The sequence below is a fragment of the Salvia hispanica genome, chromosome 6 (genome assembly GCF_029641045.1).
Source record: "Salvia hispanica isolate PSC_SH4W2 chromosome 6, Shi_PSC_v1, whole genome shotgun sequence".
Lineage (NCBI taxonomy): Eukaryota > Viridiplantae > Streptophyta > Magnoliopsida > Lamiales > Lamiaceae > Salvia > Salvia hispanica.
Window position 1 is genome coordinate 11,883,953 of NC_142697.1, and position 24,750 is coordinate 11,908,702.

Genomic DNA, 24,750 nt, shown 5'->3' on the forward strand with positions numbered 1-24,750 from the left:
TTTGCCACGTGCGAGGGCTTGAATTCAAGGTGTTCCACGAGTTAGTAATGAAAGTGCACCAATAAGCCTTGCTTGATTTGATTGCGTTAATACATGCTTAATCTATTCTTCCATCTTTTGAGGCAATTATGACATCTAGTCCTTGTGCATTCCGTGCGTCTATTCTTGTTTCTTTATTGTTTTGTTCGAGGACAAACAAAAATGTTAGTTTGGGGGAGTTGATACGCTCGGATTTTGCATTGTTTTAAGGCCATTATTTGGTCCGTATTTTTATGTCAAAGTCACTCTACACGTCCATTATTCGCATATTTTGTCTATTTTGGTATTTTGACGTGTTTTGTGAGAAATGTGCATAATTGAGCCGAAAAAGGGAGCCAAAACGCCAAGTTTCGGAATCTGGAGTCAGGCGGCGACCGGCGACCGCCCCGGATGTGTGCGGCGACCGCCGGCGCCCGGCGGGCAGATCAATGCAGCGGTCCACCTCGGAAAAATGTGCTTGGAAGAGAAGTCTCGTCCGGCGACCGCCGGAAGATGTGCGGCGGTCCGCCGCCGAGAGAACGGACTCTCTAGACTCCAACGCGGCGACTGCCGGCCAAGGTGCGGCGGCCCGCCGGAGAAAGGCGGCGAATCCGAGAAGCCCTAGATTTGCACCCAATTTTACCATATTTTGGAGATTTTTTCCTTCTACAACAAGGCATGGTTTTCCCCTATAAATAAGTCCTCAAGCTTCATCAAAAAGAGAGAACTTCTACTTGCAAAATACTCCATAGAGATCAAGACATAGAGTACTTCATTGGTGCAAGGAGTTGGAGAAGGATTTCAAGAACATTAAGAACGACAAGGATTCAACCCACGGGTTTTATTTGCTTTAGTTTTATGTTCAAATTGTCTTCCCTTCAATCTATGTTTTTAGCTTATTCACTTATGTGTAACTAAACTCATAGGATTCTAGGGATGTGTTAGTAACGACTTTGGTTATACAAATTCCTTTTTCTATCTAATATCCGTTTTGTTTTTACTTTGTTTCTTCCCTAAGTAGTTTTGATGCTGCATGATTGAGTGAAACAATCGTGTATGATTTAATATAACTTGCTTCATAACTGTGACAGAGTTCTAGCGAGTTAGATTCACTTAGTAGACACTACAGTTAGCTTCCCTTAAAATGACACTGTTAATTGAGAGTGAGGACTTTTCAAGGGTCTTAGGAGCTTTTTGGAGTTACGTGTTAGGATTGACAACCCTAATCTTGTAAACAACATTTGTATCGCATGAGCATAAGCTAGGTGACTCGTCCTTTCAAAGTATAAATTGTGCTAGGGTATTGTAGTTGGAATTTTGTATAACCATAATTGTGAACACACATCCCTGGGATTCCCTTATCTCTATAGTCTTCCTCTTGATTTATCTGCTTTTAGTTGATCTATGCTCTTATTGTTTTTAGTTTTTCAAAAGTTTTCAAAACCCAATTGTTTTTCCAGATAGTATTTGAGTCTTAGTAGAAGATAGACACTTTGTGTTCGTCTTCCCCGTGTTCGATATCCGGTACTAACCTTTAGCTATACTATATATACTCTGTATACTTGCAGGTTTATTTAGTGCTAATAAAAAGTGCATCAGTGATGCTGGGGTCCTCCAAGCCAATGCGCGCTCACTTTAGACCACCGCAATTCGACCAACACCATACACGCATCAAGACGGACACCCCGCACTTTGTTGGGACCAATGTGAATGATTGGATTTTCAGAATGCAATATTATTTTGATCATCTTGGTATGCCTGATCCCGGTCGCCTCCACTACGTCGTAAATATATTTGATCCGCCATCTGCTGAGTGGATTTGGCACTACTGCAGAAACGAGTATGTTACATGGAACGTGTAACACCTCTTACCCGATTACTTAATAATTGATAATACATGTGTTGTCACGAAGTAAAACGTTTTCAATTATTATAAACAATGATGAAATTTTGGGACTATTTTTTTTTTTTTTTTTTTGAGAATCAATCTCATAAGACACCATAGTTAAGATGGTGTGGACTAATTTAACGAATAGATAAATAAACAAAAGTTTACACGACTATTCCTTATATGAAAATCATGACATACCACGGTACTATCTTACTTACATATATTTACCTAATTTTACCAATTACTTGACCAACATACTTGTCGTATACTCAGTAAGATAATAACACCATTTAACCTGCAGTGAGAGGAAAATATAAATGAGCTACCATATCTAGGTAGATCATTTATATTAAACAAGACTTGGGAAAAGAACGTTATACTTCCTCCCTATTTGGTCAAATAACTTTTATCTTGAACTTGTTTACCTAGCCATAAGTTCGTTCTCACAAGTTACTTTTATATCGACATGTGTAGCTTAACAAAGTATATCGTTAACAACCTTTAGACATTGGTAGTACAATCTGTATCCACAAAACTTTAACTAAATAAACTTTATCAATAGTTCTACCCTTATCGCATCAACCTTTGATCACACAACTCTTGTCAATAATATACCTGGTCAAACTCTAAATCATTTCACAACACACGTCAGTAACTCAATTCCACAGAAGCACATTCCAAGTATCCCAATTTTAAAAAATGATATCTAATTTATAAAATCATCGAATAAAAATATATAATTATTTTATATCCATTTCCACAGTCCAACTAACAAATTTCAAATGTCCATATTCCATACATATCGCATATTATTCACATAAACTTTATAACGAATGTTACAGAACTAACTATATAGCAACTCCTCATATAATCTTTATCAGATTTTACAATTATCTTGTTCACATTATTTTTACTAATCTTTCAATCATAATGTTTCACTTAGTAATACATTTCAACCGAAATGACATCTAGCCACAAATATAACATACTCCCTCCGTCGTATAAAAAAAAATGATTTTGAGGACGGTATAGTTTTTAATATCAAATTGGTAAAGTAGGAGAGATGTAGAAAGAATAAGTGATTGAGGTATTATTAGTGAAGAATGAGGTCCATGGTCCACCTTTTAAGAGAAAAAAAAAACTTGCCAATAATAAAAAAGTGGCTATTTTTGTGGGCGGACCAAAATGGGAAAAGAAGACATTTTTATGGGACAATAGGAGTATCATTTAATACCAATCACTACGCCATTCCATCATATCCATTTTAATACTCCCTTCGTCCCAACTAAGTTGTGTCAAAACTTTTGGGCACAAAGATTAAGAAATTGTGTTGAAAAGTGGAAGAGATGAATAAAATAGAAAAAATAAAAAGAGAGTAAAATAGGTGATGGAATAAAGTAAGAGTGATTGGATGTATTGTTTTTTGTGAAAAAAAGAAATGACTCAACTTTGTTAGGACATTCCAAAAATGAATACGACTCAACTTAGTTGGGACTGAGGAAGTATTACTTTCAGTCTTCTCAATTAATAAGCATGTGTAACCTTTTAAGTTTCCAAGTATACCACATATATAGCCCCCTAAAACTTGCTTGGTGATAGACACGAGTACACAGACACATATAAATAGCCTGATGAGGGCATCTAACATATACGTCCATATCAGACGAAACACAACTCCCATATGGCCTGTAAGGTTAGGTAGTGCATATTCACATATGGCCTATCATAAGGTACATGTCACATATTACCCATATATGGTACATATCATCTAACAACATATCATATGGATCATCGCTTTGGTTATCCAGAAGATAAATGGTCAGACATGTGTGTAGTATACTGTTGTCCTATCGCATGCCAACTAAACCTTGTGACTCACTCAAGCAATGGGGTGGAACACCCAACATTCCAATCTTATGCTTTTCATATTGCTAAACATATACACGTGCATTTTGAAGTATATTTTCTGTGTATGAACTGTTGCAAATTTCTTTTAAGTCACATTTCACAGCACAACACATATCCCTGCTTTCAATATATATACACACACATTTTCTATTCATTTAAACGTCGTCAGTATTTTTCTCTATTTCTAATGTAGAGTGCCAATGGCTTCTCAAAGTGCTCAATGATCTAGATGGGGTTCTCCAAATCTACATAAACCATTAAGTTTATTGTTTATCTTTATATCTGCATAGACCGCCAAGTTTATTGTGTGTCTCTGATCTTTGTTAAGGATCAAAATTTAATTATTAGCGAGACCCTCCTGTTTTCTTACATCTCCGACGGTTATGTAGATTGGAGTTAATTTATCGGGGACAAATATAACAAAATATTTGTTTTTATGTTTGAGATATGATACTAAGATGAAAGAAGCTCATCAACGTCATGATACCGATGAGTAATTAGGCCCTCATAGGATGAGTATTTTTTTACTTATAGACCAACAGTAATAAATTTAATTATTTTTATTGATAATTCCATTATATTCGATATTAACTGCCATATTTATCTTTTCTACATAAAAATTTATTCTCCAAGGGAAGGAGTATTTGAGAAGGTATTATACCATCTTTAATTTTGAGAATGTATATTTACCTCTTATGTACACAAAAGATAATAAGTTAGGGGTGAAAATTCGGTCGGTTCGGTTCTGACCGAACCGATTAGTTGGTTAACCGACTCCCATTTTTTCCAAAATTCAGATCCGAAACCAAACCCTTTGTCGGTTCGGTTCGGTCTTCGGTTCCAACGAAGGAACTGAAATTCAAGTGCAATATAATACATTAAGTAATAAGTCGTAAAATCAAAAGGACAAAAACCATAATTTCATTCCATCATCAAAAACCAAAATTCCAACAAAGTTTACAAAACTAAGTCCAAAACCAATATAAACCAACATCATTCATCAAACTAATTTTTACTTTCTAAAAAATAATAATAAAACTAAAATAAATATATAAAAATTAAATATTTAGAAAATAACGGTTATTCGATTCTAACCTTTCGGTTCTCGGTTAGAACCGGAACCGAGATTAGCTTAAACTTAATAACCGGAACCGAACCTTAACCTTATTTTTTCGATTCTCGGTTAACCAATAACCGAGAACCGTTTCCCCAGGCCTAAGATTAATAATTTGGTTATTTTGTTTGCCTTTCAATTTAGCTTCTTCCCTTGGAGTTTGTTTAAAAAGGTATAGTTATTTTTTTGAGAAGGTAAATGAGAATGATACCTTCTCAATTTACCTTCTCCCGCCAAACCTACCTGACTAAACGAACCTAATTTGCACAATGCTGCAATCACTTAAAAATGGAGTTTATAAGAGTGGAAAAAGGCTTGATAAATCATAAAATGAATATAATATTCAATCTCTGACTCCAAACTGTGAAGCTTCACTTAGGAGGAAACTTTTGCTAACACAGAACAACAGTAGGTAAATAGAAAAAAGGAAAGGAAAGGAAAGTACGAAGATGAATTCAAAAATACAGCAGGCTCCCACATTTTGAACACACAAAATAACACTAGTAATACTGCATCTAGGAGTTCCGAAAAATATAGGCGTAGTCTTTGATATATCCAGCCAAGCTTGTTATTGGTCTGCAGCAACGAGCTCAAATAATTCAAGCCTTAGGCTTGAGGATCTTAACAGTCTCCCAGGTGAAATCGGGATCATCGCGGCCAAAGTGACCATAAGCAGCAGTCTTCTGGTACCTGAAGTTTCCTCCTCTCAGCAAGTCTAGGTTGATGGCCATCATTCCTGGCCTGAAGTCGAAGTTCTCCTTGATAAGGCTCAGAATATCCTTGTCAGGGATCGTCCCCGTCTTGTATGTATCAACAAACACAGACAGTGGCTCTGCTACTCCAATAGCATACGACACTTGCACAATGCATCTACGGGCAAGACCAGATGCCACAATACTCTTTGCTGCTTGCCTCACAATGTATGCACCACTCCTGTCCACCTTGGTTGGATCTTTTCCGGAGAAAGCACCTCCACCATGAGCACCCCACCCACCGTAGGTGTCAATAATGATCTTCCTACCAGTAAGACCAGCATCTCCATGGGGACCACCAATCACGAACCGGCCTGATGGGTTGAGATGGAAGATGGTCTTGTCATCAAGATACTGTTCAGGAATCACGGGCTTGATGACATGCTCCTTCAAGTCAGCTGCAATCTGATCATTTGTAACAGTCTCATCATGCTGGGTAGAGATGAGGACTGTGTGAACTCTAATAGGAACCATGGCACCTCCTTCGTTTCTGTACTCAACAGTAACTTGTGTCTTTCCATCAGGTCTCAACCAAGCACAGGTCTTGTTCTTCCTCACTTCAGTGAGTTTGGCCCCGAGCTTGGTCGCAAGGACGTGAGTAAGCGGCATCAGCTCTGGTGTTTCATCAGTGGCATAGCCAAACATGTGCCCTTGGTCACCAGCTCCAATCTCCTCAGGTTTCTTAGTGAGGTGACCGTGAACTCCTTGGGCAATATCAGGACTCTGTTGCTCAATGTTGACAAGGACCTTGCAGTTATCAGCATCGAGGCCAACATCTGGTGATGTGAACCCGATCCCTCTGCAGGTATCACGAACTATTTTTTCATAGTCAACCGTAGCCTTGGTTGTGATCTCACCAAAGACCATGACCATGTTGGTTTTCGTGCAAGTTTCACAAGCGACTTTGCTCTCGGGGTCCTGTTCTAGGCAAGCATCAAGAATGGCATCTGAGACTTGATCGCAGAGCTTGTCAGGGTGCCCCTCATTGACAGACTCGGAGGTGAACAGGAAGGTATCCATATCTTATCTGGAAATCAAAATCAGCGATGTGTCAGTTATAGCTACTAGTAGTATGTGCAAAAGATTCAATAATTTAAATGGCAGTTAAGTAACTATATGGGCGCTAACCTAAAAACTATATGTCGGCGCTAACCTACAAACTATTAAGGTGCAATAAATTAAAGTTAACCATCACAGCATGGATAAACAGCAGAGTAGCTATAGTAGAATCAACGTATATATTTCATGCAACTCCAAAGATATCGGCACAGACTAATCGATGTATAGGAACATTGTAGAACTTTGAAAGGCAGATGCAGATCATTGTTAAGGATGAATAAACAATTATCGAATTGTGCACAGAAAAAAACGCAGATCCTCATCTTATAATCACGGCATTCTCTTAATAATTAACAAGATCTGAATTTAACTTACAATCCAGTACAAATGTTTATATCCGCCATCGATTCGGAAAAAAACACAGATCCTCATCTTATAATCACTGCATGCTCTCAATAATCAACAAGATCTGAATCTAACTTAAAATACAGTACAAATATTTATCTCCGCAATCACACTTCTAATGTAATTCTTCGATTCAGTAAACAAAGAGGTGTTGCAGCACATTCATCATCAAAAACAGTATGACTGCCGACACAAAATGAAAGCGAAACACTAGATCTACAATAATAACAGAGCATGATTGGCAAATCCAACACAATAATAAGAAAAAATCAATAATTGTGCATACCTTCTGGCAAAAGAAGAGGCCGAGATCTGCGATCAATATAGAGTAGGATGATAGAAGCAGCGAAGTGAGGGATTGAAATGAAGGCGAAGGGTATTTATAAATCCGGATCCAATGGACTCGCTCTTCACCGAGACAAACTCACATGCCAATTAAAAATAAAAGAATAAAAAATAAAGTACCGGCCCACCTACACGCTATTTAGATGCTGCCAGCTGGCGGTCGGAAGCTCGATCGACGGTTGTGAGGTGCTTGGATCTGTATTCACGCGGTAGGTGAGTTGTAAATTGAAATTAGACGTTATTCGGTTTACAAGTTGTACCAGGTGCATGTTGAATTGTACGTGGGTTGGTGGAGTGGGACAAAATTACGCGGTACTGCAACGGCGTCGTAAAAGGGATTATATTAGGTTTACCGTTTACCTAAAGAATAAATCAAAGAAAAATGTTTCACACGATTTTATTTTATTTAGTTTGTTTTTAGTTTAAAAACTTAATCAAGATCCCCTCAAAAACTTAATCAATTCGGGAATTTACTAAAAACATATAAGTACCACATAGTTTGGAATAATTGAATTATCGCTCCGAAATGATTATTGTATCGCATAACTATTTAAAAAATAAAGTTGAGTTGGAAATTAACTAAAATCATAAATATAGAAAATACTTATTTTGCTCTCTTGAATAATAATTTGTATTTTTTCGAGTAAATACATACTAGTACTTTATGATTTATTTATTTTTATTACTATTGTTTTAGTGAAATTGTTTGAGAATTTTTTTTTTCGTGAATTTGATTAAGTAGGTAGAAAGCATATTTCGAATTTGTGAGTTTATCAGTCAAATGTTGTCCCTATCCCACCAAATTTAACATTGATTATACTTTTCAATTTTCAATATTGCCAATATCGCGTCCAATTATTATTGCTACTTACCCAACCCATTTTATCTAATCCAATCACCCTTAAACAATGTTTAAAATGGAATGGGATGAATTGGTTCGGCTGCAAACTAGTAAGCAGTCTTACCCAACCCATTTTATCAAACCTACATGTTAAGACGTTTTGCATTGGAAATATCGGATGGTCCGACTAGGAACCCATAAACCAGTTCAATTGATTTTTCCATTTTTATGTTTTTATAAAAATTAATTTATTATGTATTTAATTGCTTTTGTTTTGTGACGGTAACTCACCGACTTCATCTACGCCTCCTCCATCCTGCAATCTTCCCTTCTCCCCTCACCACTGGCGCTCTTCACCGCCTCCGATGCCCTCCTCTTTTGATGGCATTTTAGCGGATGACTAGCAAATTAAATAAATTCAAAGTAAAAAATATATCTAGGTGATTATAAAATTAATTCATTTGTGCATGAGCTCATAGATTATTTGTTGAGAAATGATAGAAAAAGTGTAAAAAATGTCGAATTTAAGAAACGGACCCACTAGAGGAAGTTAACGGTCCGCTAAGCCAAAGTCAGTGGTCGTTGAGATGGTCAGCAGGACAGAGAAGCCCCAGCAGCATGCTTCGGAACGCACGCCAAAGACCTCTCACCCAGCGGTCCACCGACTCACACCCAGCAGCCGAGTTTCGTGCCAAGATATCAGCCTACAGCCAACGATCTGCTGCCTTCGACTCAGTAGTCCACTGAAATTGGTGAGCGAGCCATCTTGACCAAATTCGAGCCAAGACTTACCGTTTGAGGTGAAAATTGATACCAAATCAGAGCAGATTCCCCCAAGTCTATAAATATCCTTATGACATGTTTGGTAGGAGTGATGACTCATCTAGGGGAACTTTATGAACAAAAATGTCATTTTTTTTCATAAAATTTCATCCCTACATGAGTTATTACCCCTACCAAACATGCCATTAACATATATCATGGAAATGAATTCAGCTGCTCCACAGTCTTAGTCCAATCCATAGTTCTGAAATTCCGCAGCATCCACCATCCATCTAGAAGTTGCAATCCTAGCTAGAGAAGATTGGGGGACTTCAAGAGTCAACATTAGGTTTTATCTATTTCATTTATGTCTAGCACTTTAATTTATGTCTAGCACTTTAGTTTACTGTTTTACTATTTGTCTATCAGTAGCTAACTATAAGAATTATAGGGTTTTGAATGTAACACTTATAATTATTTAATAGTGTTATCATCCAAATGTATAATTTACTTGGTTCAATTGTATGAGATAATGCTTCTAGTTGTTTGACAAACAACAAATGTGTTTCCTCTGTTTAAGTCTAAGTCACACATTTTTCTTTTTGGGTGTCCCACTTTAAATGACACATTTCTTAAAATGGATACATCAGTCTTTCTACTTATGCTCTCTCATACTTTATTCACTCTCCACTTAACTCACAAAACAAATTTATAAAAACTTTTATGCCGAATAAGAAATGTTCCACTTAAAACAAGAAAAGAGGGAATATGATTTAATGATACGTGTAGGAATCGAGAGATAATCTATATGCCAGATTAGAATTAATAGCACTATAGTCAATATCCCCAAAAGGATAAACTTGAGAGTGGTAACTTTTTAAGTGATAACTTGAGAGTGATGACTTTTTAACACTATAGTCATTTTAAAGTGACAAGAACTATTCAGAGTCACATGTTTTTGATTGAGGACCTTAAGGTATGTAATCTACTTTCTCCAAAATTGGGAATAATTCTGTGATTCGCTCTAGTAACACTTTTTTCATGAGATTGGATGGTAGTTGTTAATCGATAACTAAGTTGTGAAATTAATATGCCTGAAATTTCATTCTTTGCTTGGTTTTTGTGCTAATAAAAAGGTGCATCAATACGCTACTCCCTCCACTCCATAGTAATATGGGCGTTTTTCTATTTCCGTCCATTCCATAGTGAAAGTCCAGTTTTATCGATGTGTGTACTTTAAATATTAATCAAACTTCTCAGATCCAGAGAATCTGCTAGATCACAGGGTCTAGGAACTCAGAGAACCTTTGAAATCCTTGGTCGTTGGCCACACAATCTTTTTCTGTTTCAAAACCACAATAGACCTAAAAGTTAGTATAATGAAGTAGGGATCGAATCTCACAGAGATGGAAGCGTAGGAAAGCTAACAAGAGACTTTGGAAAAGGGTTTTGGCTGCTGCCACGCAACTTTGGGTTGAGAACTTAACTACTGAACTCAGAAAATGTAAATAATCTATTCTAACAGCTAGACCTAGGAAAAGGAAAATATAACGAAAGCATGCATGACGAAAACAGAGATGTAAACAGAACAACACTTCAGCGATGAAATTTACCAGACCTAGTGAATAATTTCCCTAAAATGCCTAGACAGATGAAGAACAGACCGTGGGGACCATTTCCTAAAATAGCAAGGGTACGAATGAAAAGCTGCAATTAACTAATTATGAATTTAACTAACAACTAGTTTCATCTTCACCAACGATTCATGACCACAAATGCATAAAAACATAGTAAACATCAAATCTGAACAGAGCATGTCGAATTACACGAACGAATTATGATTAACCACGAAAATAGAACAGATCTACTACAGCTAGACGAGGTAAATGAGAAAACAAGAACTAAACTTCAAAACCCATGCAGAATCTAACAGATCTAAACATCGGACGCTCCATCCGCTCCGGATCCAAGCCATCCACGACAAACCACAATACTTCCCATCTCCAATCACTCCGATCCAACCAAATTCAACCGATCAACTACAATTCCAGCACAATTCAACTCAAACAACACAGATCAAGTGTGAAAAGCATCCAAGGTAAAGCAACAGTCAACACAAACATAATACGAAAACATAACATAAACTTCTATAGCTAAACGATTACGAATTCAACAACGATTCAACAAAATAAGACCGAGCTTCGAACAGCGAAGGCTCAAGGAATTCAAAAACAGAAATTAAAACTGAAAGCTGTAAATTGTTTCTTCGCCTCACGTAAAGACGGTGGTACACAACAATGATCAACTACGAAACCGACCTCTTGAATCTGGTAACCCCTGAGTATGTGTGTAGAAGTGTGAAAAGTGAGCTAAGAGCAAAAATTAAAGTGAAAGCCCCCTTTGGTGTGTTGCGTGCTCTTATTTATAGGCGTGAAGTTGATCTTCTAGAATCTTCTCTTGAATTTTCCTTTTTGCCCTCCGTCTAGAAATCTCTTCCGTCTGGTAACTTTTTTTCCTTTTTCTGCTCACTTTCCCGCCAGACTCCTTCACCAGGTAATCTCCCTCCTTCTTCCTGGATCTGGCATTTTCCTCTACACACCTGGCTTAAAAGCTGTGTTAGACCCAAAAACTGCTGAATTTAACCTCATAACCAATGCATGAAATTAGCCTTATCACATAGTAATAGAGTCATTTCTTTTTTTAGTAAAAGTCAACACATTTTTCAACACCTACTTTACTCTCTCTTATTTTTTTCTCTCTTCATCTCTCTACCTTTTTCATTTTCCACTTTATTCTCTTTTTACTTAACTCACTTAACACAATTTTTCTTAATCTCCTCGCCCAAAAGTTTTGCCTCCATTACTATGGAATGAATTATTATGGAGTGAAGGGAGTATAATTTTGTTGTACAATTGTTTTCAACTTTTAATGCTAATAAAAAGGGAATTAGTTAATAAAGATCAAATATGATCCATCATAGCAGAAATTGAACCGTCAAAGATTAGATTATATGAATGTTATTAGATAATCATATTTAGGGCATTGAGGGGTAGATCGATTAGCCATTTACGTTTTGAACTTAGTGGTTATGTACAACAAATCTAAAAATTAAGGATATTTAGACAAGATTTTTTCTCCAAAATTGCTCTTTCTTCAGCTAGCCTAAATCATTTTACAAATTTGAAATACTTATACACTTAATTTTAACATTGACTTACTTTACGATAGCATTCAATATACCTTAACACATTGCAAGTATATTAATCTCTTGATGATTAAGGAGGTTGACATTTGTAGCATTACAAAATTTGAGAACAACGTTCATCATAACAATGAATAATTTCATCATATATTAAATTTATGTCATGATAATATTGAATTTAATTTTTGTCAGTAGATCAAAATACATACAAACATTTTTTCATGCAAAACTCTTTATTTAAAAATATGTGATTGAATTTTTTTAATATATTCCATAAAAATAAATTTAATTAATATAATTAAAAACGAGATAGTTGTATTGAATTGAAAGTTTTTGAAACATTTCACGTTTGACAATTATAACGGAAAAATAAGTGTCATACAAATTAAAAATTATAACATCATTATAACAATGAATTGCATAATACTAGGACCTATAAATATTTGATTCTAATATACTCCATATTTAGCGAGTTTTTTATTTTATTTTTTGAAAACGATCTCCTATTACGCGGCAATTTGTTAACCTTTTGATTAGAAGATTTTGTGAATAAAATTCTGTTCAAGTTATACAATTTAATTAGGTTCAATTTAATTTGCTCTATATTGAATTTCATTTGATATAAGTATAAGTCATGCATTATGCACACAACATCATGTTTAATAATTAAGCGACACTTTTATGTATACAATAAATGCAACATTGAAAAGTTAAGAGAGACAGAGGCTTTGATATATACGAATAATATGAGTATATATGTTAATTTTAGGCGTTGCACAAAATTACTTGTAAATAACTGTGAGCAGTCGACTTGTCATGCAGACGTGCACCCAATTAATATGCAACCACATGACGTATTACGTGTCATTTATTAAATTAGTAACTTCTATTATTGCCATAAAAATAAAATAAAATTAAACGAATCGAAAGAGATAAAACAAATATTATAAAAAGGTTATCAGTATACAGTTTTGGAATCAAAATAAATTACGCTAGGTTGATGGTGGCCAGCACTTTCTTGAAATTTCGTTTTATTTAATATATGTGGCAATGCGTTTGATCAATTAATTTTGAATTACGTCCAAATTATTGTTATATTTGAGCGATTGCGAAGTCAATAAGGATTGGATTTAGAATTACTTAGGTAAGTTAGTTGTTTTGGGCCGAACCCAGTTTTATGCCAATAACGATATTATATGATATTTATGGCATTCAACATTTTTTTGATTTTATATACTACTTCTATAAAAAAAAAATTGTTAATCGTTAACTGCATGAGTATTAATATAAAATTGGTAATTCGATTTCATATACTATTTATGTCAAAAAAATAATAATCTTGATTGCTAACGGAATTAGTTTTAATACAAAATTAGTAAAATGAAAGGGAAATAATGAATGAAAATAAAAAACTTATTATAAATGTGGCAATGCGTTTTATCAAGTCACCATTCACCAGGCAAACAAGGTAATTTCCAAGTTGCATTAGATTCAAGATCCTCTGTTGTCCTTGATTATTCTTCTGATAAGTGACACCATTTTCAATATATCCACCTATACAAATTATAATCCTTCCATCCGCTATCAAATGCAGACGGTCTGAAATATAATGCAAAATTAGTAAAACATGAGATAAATTGAGATAAAAATTGGTTCTAAGTATTATCAGTAGAAAATGTGGTACTTTCACACACTGGCAGATCTAGGGGGTAGGAGGGGGCGGTCGCCCCCTCTGTGTGACTATTTCCCCCTTATCGGGACGTAAAATTAGCATGTCTGGCCCCTCCGTTTGCCTCCGGCGTCACCCCGAACAACGAAAAAAATAGCCATATCTGCATTAAATCAAGCTAATACTATATATTCCGCACCCTCCGTTTCCGGATTCTGGATCCGCCACTGCTTTCACAAGTTCCGAAAGTTTTGAAAGCCAAGTTTTTATGAAAAATGGAACAGCATAAGCGCAAATAAGATGGAAAGCCAAGTTTTTATGAAAAATGGAAACAGCATAAGCGCAAATAAAATGGGAATGAATTAAAAGTGGTATTGCATAGAATTACCAAGTTTGATAATGGCATTCATTCACTCACCACATATATATCAAGTATACCATTTCAAAAAATGTGCACCAAAAAATTTGCTAGTTCAAGGAATTAGTAACTCAATCCTAGTTGAAGCCCCAGGGCTGCATGAACCACGAACAATGTCATAATCCCGCTGCCCAAGATTCCATGAATGTTTCGCAACCCGGGATTCCCCTACACACAAAACAAATATTCCCAGCTTTGTGAAACAAAACAGGTCCACGTGCATAGAGAAGACAAGAAGCTCACCTCAAACAGCGTTGGCAGCAGCGTTTGAAAGGTTAAAAGAGCAAGACCGATGAAGCCCGTTATAGCATGAGGACTGCAAGAAAAGAAAGAGAATCAAGGTGTGCACGGCATCGTAAACAGAAATGCAGATATACCTCTCGAAGATAGGCCTATCAGAAGTGAGAAGAGATGTGATGCCACCAGTAGCACCAAGAGCAAAAAAGAAGAACATTCCACCAAGAAGCTTTGGGTGCAAATCTTTGGCCTTGGCCTTTTCCTCCTGCCAAGCCCCATCAATCAAGATTCAAGACAACTTTTTAGATGCAACCTAACTAAGATACTGCTTATATATGTCCTTACAATATCATCCGAGAAACGAATACGGAAGCCCAAGTAAGTTCCGTAACCACCCATAGCAAACAGCACAACAGCCTGCCGCGGAAGTGAGACAGCTTTGTTACTAGATGCTATTGCTCACTCTAAAAGTGTGAGAAGATCAAGATATGTACACATATACCATGTTTCCAGGATGGCCCCAATGCACGAGCCAATCGGGGAGGCTCCATGACTTTACTAGCTCGACAAAAGGGCTCATTAGAGATGTCACAGTTGTAGCTGAATCAAGGGATCAAATCACAATTGTTACAATACAGAGGTCCAAGAAATCAGATATGAGTATATACCAGTGCACCAGAACATGAGGATACCCTTGAATTTATAGTGTCATACTCCATCGTCTCATAGAAATAGGTTGAATTTCTTTTTTCGTCTGTCCTATAGAAATAGTCGATATACATTTATGGAAACTTTTTCACCTTCACTTTTACTTTATCATTTATGGGTCCACCCTCTGCTACATTATTTCAACTATTTTATGTCGTTCTCTCTTAGTTTATTAGTTACACATTAAAATTCAGTGTCATCCCTTAGTAAATTATTTCTATGAGACAGAGGGAGTAATATAGTATGCTTCAAGATATGTTGAATATAGCTTCATCAAGTGAAGTTGAATATATGCAATATTTGCTCATAGTTTTTACCTCGAAATGAGAATAATAGAATCAATAGAAAGATGATAAATTTATTTCAATTGCAAACATTGTCTAAGCAGAAGACGAAAAAAAGAATGAAGATGAAAGCATTAATACCTCCGGGAAGAGCAGCCAAAAGCAGCAAAGGCAAAGGAGAGAAAGAATACAAGAGAGTTTCAGAGGAGTCTTCCAATACGGCACCGTTTATCTCTTCATCCACATTAGTTTCACAAAGGTTGGTCTTATTGAGAGCAAATGTGGAGGGCGAGAGAGCCCTTTTCTTTGCTGCGGCGAACATTGGTTGAGAAGAAGGAATGGAGCAGGGCCGACAGGGCGAAATTGAAGGAGATGATTGGGCCCTAAAGCAACAAGGGAAGCCAATCACAACTGCCATTTTCAAATCCCTAAACTTGGAGTTGGATAGAACTTGAAGAGATGGAGAAGGAGATGGGAGGGAAAGGCAACGAGATGGACACGATTCGATGTTCCTCGCTTTTAAATTTGCCCTTTCTTTCTTTGGCACGTGGTTTCAACACTCCCCCAATCACCTACCGCCATTTTGCTTATTTTTTACTCCCTCCGTACCTCATTAGCAGTCACAGTTTGATCGGACACGTGTTTTAAGGAAGTGTTTGAATATGTAATAAATGGAGTTAGGTAGTGGAATATGAGACCTCTTTGACTTTTGTGTATAATAAATCATCATCATAAACATTCATCACAAACTGCCACTGCCTCAATTAACCATAAACATCACAAATAGGCTGCATTTTCCAAAAAACAGAAGCCTCCAATCCCCGAAAAGGGGGTGGATCTTCAGTTTCAGAACATGCCAAACCCTCCGACGGATCTTCAGGCTCAGATCCGTCGAAACCCTTAGAAGGAGCTTCATTTTTAGATCCGTCGAGAGCCTTGGACGGAAATTCAGTTTCAGATCCGTTGAAACCCTTGGACGGAGCTTCAATTTCAGATCCGTAAAAGAACTAGTCGGGGGGTGTCTGGCCTTCAGCCCCGTCGTCGTATATGAACGGTGGAACACCATGAACCACAGACCGACGAGGTATTTCGTCGTCGTCTACCCAATCTGGCGGTGTTTTAGGGACGACAGTGTCCATCGATTCGAAGGGGTGAGGCGGAGGGGGAGGCGGAGGAATCGAGAGTGAGAGGGTGAATGAGAGAGAAATGAGAGTTTGACCGATGCCATTCAAGGCATAAATTTTATTTTTATTTTTTAAATTGAAAATAATGGCATTTTAATGTAAATCAGCCCAAAATAAGGGTATTTTTGATGTCCAAATATAGTAAGTAGGAAGTGTGACTCTTAATCGGGGACGGACCGAAATGGAAAAGTGTGACTCTTAATCGGGACGGAGGGAGTAGTATATTTCACTGATTCAAAACAAAAAATTATTTTCCTTAATATCGTCTATGCAATAATTACATTTAAATAAAATTGGTGGATATGTATAATGTACACTTTAGTTTTTGGTTTTGTTATATTATCTGCTATGTTAGAGTGAAATTTTTAATGACAATCATCAAAGAAAACCTACAACATACAATAGCTAAATAAAACACGTGGTCAAACTTGGACTAATCTTGGTAATTTAAATAGAACTAATCAACTAATAACTACGATTATTTATTTATTTTTTACCATTAAATTCATAAAAACGTGACATGTGGGGCTCGAGCTTTACAAAAAATATACTCCTTATTTTGTTTAAAGTTTAAACCAGTCGTAAATAATAATCTGAAGCTAATAGTAAAAAACTGAAGTTTTAAGAGCATGGGCAAATTTTGGGAAGAGTACAAAAGCTACAACTCAGTATGGCGTCAAAAATGCAGTATCGGTAACAAAACTGACAAGAAGCTAGTAATAAATACCCCTAAAATTTAAGTAAACTTCTATCTCATCTAAAAGCCAACTCATTCACGCAACAGATAACAAAGCAAACACATACACATTCGCAGAGTAGAAATCAAGAAGTGGAGAGTGTCAAGAGTCAAGACTAAGCGTTTCTGTTGCTACTACACATCCCTCTCACGTGCTAGGCGATATTCTTCATGTGCAGAGTGCAGTTCAAGGGAATATGATTATACGTAGAGTGATGCTTGTATATGAAAAAAATCATTATCAGATATTCATCAAGGGAAGACATCTCCTACCTGCCTAGTCATTTTTTTCTCAAGATATGAATATAGTCCCAACTTCACAGAGTAGCAGGATCATCTACACTATCTACCCGAAGAATGTTGTTATGTACACCATTACGGCTTACTGTCTCCCTTTCAGGATCAATTTTCCAATCACCGTCGACAACAAACTTTATCTGCACGAAAACAAGGTATAAGACCAAACAAGGATGAAGCTGTGGAGTCTACAATTTGACCACTAACACTTCGGCTAAATGTCCAAATTTTACCAAGACGAAAAGCTGACATGCATAAAACCAAAATCTGGGTACATTTCTTGATCGCTTCACTTTTTTTTTTGGGTATGTGTGTGGGGTGAAGATATTGAGCTTCCACTTTATTACAGTTCAACAATTGAATAAACAGGACATGCAATTTATTGTTGTTATCGTACCTCATAAACTCCAGGATACAGCCACAACACCACTCGCCAATCTTGAGATGTCCTGACAAATTTTGCAATGTAAGTTTTTATTTTTTTTTACTTCCACAAAATATAAAGTAAACCTCAAGATGATTTTCCAAGAGTTAGTGGATAAGTTGAAGACATTATTAAATATCAGACCACACAAACAAACCATGATCGTGGATAAAAGCCAAATTGTAACAGAATGCAGCCTCCGACTTGTCTTTATTTTCATAAAACAAGTAAAACATAAGCTCCAATAAGATATAAAGAGACACTAAAAACCTGGATTCAGTAGGGTAAGTGACACTTGATGATGTTGATTGTGATTCCATTGGAATTTTTTGATGCCAGCCATTAAAGCTGCCTGCTAGCTCCACAGTCTCTGCTTCCCCTGAATACTGGATCTCAACCTAACAAGGAAAACAACTTCACTTCATTCAGAAAATGCTAATATAGATTCAATACAAAATATGTGTAGACACAGTCATTTTAATAGCTTCATCGTCCCCAATCTAAATCATGGCACACAATCGGAAGCTTATATTGCCAAACAAATGAGATTTTGTTTCCAGCATAATACATACATCACAGATCACTTTGTGTTTGTAATCTAACAATTCATGATTGAAGTATTTGAGCTGAGTCTTACACAGTTAAGCATATCACTTTTCAGCTACAGAAGAGACTCAATTTCTTTGCACCCAATCTATAGCCAAATGAGATAAACTGTTTCTTCCAAAAGACAAACCTATCACTGAAGAGTAAAAGAATGCATGAAGTACCTCTGTTAGTCCAGAAAATATTTCTTCTGCTTCATGTAATTCAGTCTCTTTCTCAGAAATAAGTTCGTGGGTGTTGCTTATTTCTTCTTCTGCTTTACTATGCAAAAGAGATAGAGCAAGCTGAAACGTAGAAATGAAATCAGGCATGTAACTTTATTTTCTACTTATAAAAAACTCAGGTTCTCTAATAAGTGAAATGGATTAGGCAGAACTACCCCTATCTGATCTAGAAATGAGCATGTAAGAGAAGAAAAACATCACACAGAAAAATATAGCCAAAACTAAAGCTAACTGTTCAGTGCCCCACTATCATCAAAAGCAATAACTTTTGATTGACGGCATAGCACCACTAAGAAGCTGATGCCTAAAGACAATACTACTCACACATATTCGCATTTCATTATGGAAAATGTTTTTCTCAGAACACCAAAGTAAAACATCCCTTGGCTTAAAGGTCAACATATCTTTTAGTTTTACCTTTATTTATAAGCGACTCAGGTATCAAAGCATAATTTCACCCAGAGAAGGTTAATCCTAAAGTGACTCTTCTGACATTCATTGTCCACACCCTAATGCTACAACCACAATATTCATGAAGACTGTGTTCCTGAGCCTATAAGATTATCTACCACTAACCCACTAACCTTTTCTTCACATAATTAAAGAACACAATATGATTCACACGTTGTCAACAATTGAAGCAACAGTTCATGTATCTCAATCTCTAAGTTTCATACCTGCATTGTTATCCAAAGTTTCAGTCTGTAAGCATATATGATTTTCTCAATGTGAATTTGCCATTAATGTTACATTAAATATTTGATGAGATACCAGACATCTTGATGTTTAGCTCTCAGTTCATCTCCACAAGGAACTTGAAGAAGTTCCATTGTAAAGCTATTGTATGAGTTGATATTTAGAAAGACTACGAACCCATGAGAACAACTGCAGACATGCACCCACACAGATTGCATTGTAACATCATCAGAAAGCAGACAAATGGTTCTTTAAAGCAGTTAGAGAAGATAGCATGTTTCTATCTTGATATAGTGGTTAACATAATTACCTTTTCCTTTTCAATCTGCTCCTTCAATTGGGCCAGTTCCCTTTCTTTTTCATACTAAGCACAGAAAACAACAGTACCATTAGCTATGACTTCAGAAGTACCTAAGGGGCAGAGTCAGACACTAGTTCCAAAGTAGCATGCCAATAAATTTAGTATTACCAGCAAGAACCTAAGATGGTTGATATATGATTGATTCTCCGCTTTCTGTTTCTTCCATAGGCAGCCAAAACATACATTTATCAGTCATTGTAAAGAACAGATGAGCCTCGGTAATCTTCAACAAAGTATATTAATTTACACTTACCTCATCATCCATATCCTCACCACTAGTATTTGTTTGTTCTTCTGTTGAAATATAACTATTTCTACATAAAGAAGAGACGAAAACAATATTAAAAGAAAGAGAATTGCCACAACCTTTTTGAAGTTTGTTCGCATTTATATGTAATGCTAATCCCTGGAAGTCAGCAGTATGCTCATGCATAGCCTTTCAGGTTTTGCCCGATAATAAGTACAGTACTGGGAACAAATAACAATAATCGACTCACATACCTTCTGGTTAGAAAGGGAACTAAACTGACCTGGAGGTGATAGTTTCTAATGCTGGTTCTTCAACCTTCAATGCTGATGCAGTGGAAATTCCATTTAACATACTCAATGCAAATTCAGGTTCATTAGAATTTTCAGATTCAATTGTTTTCCCTTCTTCGTCACCCTTTTCGTCACTGGTACTTCCTTTGCCATCTGAGGATCAAGAACATATTTCATATCGATATTAAGTAACATATAACTGAGGATTAATTTCATGCGTCGATGAACGAAATTGATGCAATATCAATGATAAAAAAAAAGTATATGGTACGTGAAAGAATACTACTCCCTCCGTCCCATAAAAATAGACAGTCTTTCCATTTTAGTCCATCCTATAAAAGTGGTCCATTTCTATTTTGGTAACTTTTTTTCCCTCTCGTGAGGTGAGCCTCATTCCCCACTAACAATACTCCAATCATTTTTTATTTCTATCTCTCCTACTTTACAAATTGTGCATTAAATACCTGTCATCCCAAAAGTGTCTATTTATGGGACAGAGGGAGTATAATATATTGCACAATTGCCCTAATATTAAGTACTCCCTCAGTCTCACTCTAAGTGACTAGAGTGACACATTGTCCTTTCTTGATGTTGCACTCTAAATGACACATTTCTAAAAATGAAAACATTACTTTCTCAACATTTTTACTCTCTTTTACTTTATTTCTCAACTTAACTCACAAGTCACAAGAACCACTACATAAAATCCCGTGCCGAAAAAGAAATGCACCACTTATAGTGGGACGGAGGGAGTATATAAACGGGTTAATAGGCTAGAAAACTGAAAAAACAGTCTCCTTTATAAAATAATCGATTCCTTTGTGCAACTATACTTACCTTCACTTGCATCCAGTTCCCCGAGCTGAATAAACCTGGCCACCTTTTCCTGCAAGGATAAGGAATCCGCAGCAGGAGATCTTTGATCGTTTATCTGGAGTCCTTCATCTTCCCCTATGAAACTATTAGTGTCTTCCTCTATAGTCAGATCTGACGGTACTCCCACAAACAACACATTCTGCTTTTCATTTTCACCTTTTCAGGTAAAACATAAAACACAAAACAAAACACAAAAAACTTTCATGTAAAGCTTGAACAGTACAAATATTGCAAATGAGAAAAGTACATGTTTCCTCAATCCAGGGTTGATCATAGACATACCAAGTATCTCAGGATTCCCAATATGAGATGTGTCTGTATCTGATCCAATGAAGTTTTTTGTAGATGAAGGCTCTAACAGCTGTCGAATATATTTATATCCTCTACGCCTGACTATGTTTGCAAGATCTTGCCTGCAAAATTCTGAACTTTAAATCACACTAAGTAAAGTAAATGTACAAGGTAGGTTCCTTGAAGGCTTGAACTAGATGTACTTCTCTGTATATCATCCAAAATTATTCTCGCTTCACATTTTGCAAGATGTTTCAATGATCATGAATCAACTTTATACCAAATTATAATATTCAACACATAGAATTAGGTCTTCAGTTAGACAGGAAATTCCCGTATCACATTTAAAATCTCAAATCAAAGTTAAACACAGTAGAGAGACTGTACAACAATAAGTCTGTCCCAGTCTCCACGATTCATACTAGTTCACTTTTTTAATGCATTTAGGCAAACAAGACAACTTTGCGCTCTATTTTATTCTTGGATGGACCTAGCTCTGATATGAGAATCCAAAACAACAGTTTTCTACCACACCAGGGGAATGTACACATCGAGCGAAGGTCTCAAAATACCCATACAAATTGCTACGCCTCGCGTCTTTCTATATCATTATATGCACCTTGGTTGTTAGTCATTAGTGAAGCAGGTAATCCTAGTTAGATTTGAGTCCAAAGACTTACATCCATCGCAATCAATTGCTCGAGTGCAACAAATACTCCATGTTAATGGTCACAAACTTCAATCCAAATTTCAATATCAATTGGAAAACACTTGCTTATCTTACTACAAAAGATGTATACAACATGACCAATACTTGCATTGCACATAAAATTTAAATTAATTTAAACAGATTACAAACATCAATAATATGTTCCAATCCGAGGCATTGTCACTTCACAACAACAACAAATAAATCCATGAAACTCAGACCTTCCATGGAGCGAGAGCTCCTTCATCGTAGGCACATGATTTTGAGGAAGTCCAACGCTGGATAAGAAGCATTTGATATCATTGCAAAGCTCTTCATCGCTCTTTGTCTTTCTACTAGCTCTGGAAAAACGAAAAGAGAAATAAATTAGCTCCAGCTTCGACAGCACATCCGATAATGAAGAAACGCAAGAGGAGGCAATAACCTGGGGGATTTCTTAACGACGGAATAGGAAATTGCAGGGTAATGAGAGTTGTGGCGGCGGTTGGGGGCGGAGTAGGATGACGTAGGATGGAAAGAGGATGTTATTTTAGGAGGGGAAAGAGAGTGAAAAGAGGGCAAGTGATGACAAAGGGTGGCCATGGCCGTGAGATAAACCAATGAGAGATGGGCTACGAAGCATTGAATTTACAGAGCTTCAATTCCCCCTTCTTCCTCTATAAATCCTGCTCTGATTCTGAAACACGGATTCCGCTTGCTACTTCCTCAATCCACAATCCATACCCATTTTTTCTGTCCATAACTAAATGGGGAATATTTTCCATTTTAATCTATAAAAAAAAAAAACAAGAACTATTTATTCATTACTCAGCAGAGTTTTTATTTTTATTTTTCATTATTCAGTAGAGTAAACTACTCACTCGTTGCAATTAATATAACAAACTTTTTCTTTTTAATTAATCTCAATTAAGATAATATATTTAAATTTTTTAACAACTTTCTGTCTCCATTTATTACAGCCATTTTTTTTCTCTTTAATTTATATTCAATTCTCTTTCTCACTCAATTTAATATGAGTAGTGATTTAGAGACATAATGTCTCCATGCCATAATTCCCTTACGTCACTTTGCCATAAATGTAATTTATATTTTGACTTAAATATCCTAATATTATTTTAGAAAGATAGCTTAGATTATGAAAATTAAATTAGCTAGTATTTATTGATCTATAGTTTTAATTAGAGTATTTTCAGTCTTAATTATAATTTTATCGAATGGTGCGACAATTTCTTTTTCTTTTTTTTTTGTTCTTTGCATACTTACTTAACGGTATAAACTTTATCAATTAAATAATAATTTTTAAAACATACATATTTTTTACGAGAAAGAGCTCATATAATTTTTAAAATATAAAACTAAAAATTATTGCTCTTAAAAATATAATTTACGGAGTACTATTTTATTTATAAAAGTTACTCTATTACTTTAATATTTTAAATATATTATATAGGACTAAAATTATAATTCTTCCAAGTAAAAGTTAATGTTTTTAACTAATAAAAGTTATTCTTCTTACTAATAAAATTATTATTGTAATACTATAAAATATCATTATTTTGAATAAAAATTACTCTATACTATTATTTTTGTGAATAAAAATTATTGTTATGATGAATGAGTATTGCTTTTAAAAGATCAATAGTCGTTTTGCATTTATCATGTGATGACTCAAACCCTTAATTCGACCTATTGGATGGAAGCATGTTATCAATTAAGTTGCACTTCGTCATCGTATAAAAATTACTCCAAAATTTAATATTTTTGTTCTTTGATTAATAGATACATTCATTTGCAATGTTATACTAAAAAATAAGAATAAATGAAATTAGAATTTAAAAAAATAAATAGTTAAATAAAAATTATGAAATTTTTGAAAAATAATATATAAACATAGTCAATATTAATATATCATGTATCAAATTTTTGTTTCATAATATTAAAAATTGACTTAAAAACTATAATATTTTAATAGCATAAAAGACAAAATACTAACTATATGTCTTAAAATATTAAATAAATAAGTTTAAAATATGTGATTTTTTTTTATCAAAGTTCGACTGTACGCTCTAAAAAGACTTTAAAGAAATTAAAACTTTTAAAAAGTAAAGAATTCGAATTAAAATTGTAAACTCAATTAATATAACTAAAGTCCTTAATCAAATTTTAATTTATTTCATAATACAGTAATTGAGC

The 24,750-nt window shown here is 35.5% G+C and overlaps 3 protein-coding genes across 4 annotated transcripts; all 3 read right to left on the bottom strand.

The window, feature by feature from the left end:
• Positions 1-5,246: 5,246 nt before the first annotated feature.
• On the bottom strand, positions 5,247-7,589 carry LOC125204974 (S-adenosylmethionine synthase 1). The gene is made up of 2 exons (XM_048103750.2): positions 7,434-7,589; positions 5,247-6,710 (listed from the first exon to the last, which is right to left on the bottom strand). The coding sequence occupies exon 2, from the start codon at positions 6,701-6,703 to the stop codon at positions 5,531-5,533; it is 1,173 nt and encodes a 390-aa protein (XP_047959707.1). The 5' UTR covers positions 6,704-6,710; positions 7,434-7,589; the 3' UTR covers positions 5,247-5,530.
• Positions 7,590-14,324: 6,735 nt separating this feature from the next.
• On the bottom strand, positions 14,325-16,153 carry LOC125204906 (translation initiation factor). Its single transcript, XM_048103679.2, has 6 exons — positions 15,755-16,153; positions 15,124-15,221; positions 14,967-15,038; positions 14,762-14,886; positions 14,628-14,700; positions 14,325-14,552 (listed from the first exon to the last, which is right to left on the bottom strand). Exons 1-6 carry the CDS (start codon positions 16,029-16,031, stop codon positions 14,448-14,450), a joined length of 750 nt encoding a protein of 249 aa, XP_047959636.1. The 5' UTR covers positions 16,032-16,153; the 3' UTR covers positions 14,325-14,447.
• Positions 16,154-17,582: 1,429 nt separating this feature from the next.
• LOC125208448 (5'-AMP-activated protein kinase-like protein) lies at positions 17,583-23,308 on the bottom strand. 2 transcript variants are annotated; one of them, XM_048108067.2, is made up of 12 exons: positions 22,982-23,308; positions 22,779-22,898; positions 21,840-21,970; positions 21,519-21,713; positions 20,672-20,834; positions 20,395-20,455; positions 20,250-20,294; positions 20,091-20,144; positions 19,025-19,144; positions 18,525-18,652; positions 18,228-18,279; positions 17,583-17,970 (listed from the first exon to the last, which is right to left on the bottom strand). In XM_048108067.2, the coding sequence occupies exons 1-12, from the start codon at positions 23,137-23,139 to the stop codon at positions 17,851-17,853; spliced, it is 1,347 nt and encodes a 448-aa protein (XP_047964024.1). In that variant the 5' UTR covers positions 23,140-23,308; the 3' UTR covers positions 17,583-17,850. The 2 variants fall into 2 exon arrangements, with proteins under 2 accessions (XP_047964024.1, XP_047964023.1); XM_048108066.2 differs by having other exon boundaries at positions 20,250-20,300.
• Positions 23,309-24,750: the final 1,442 nt, after the last annotated feature.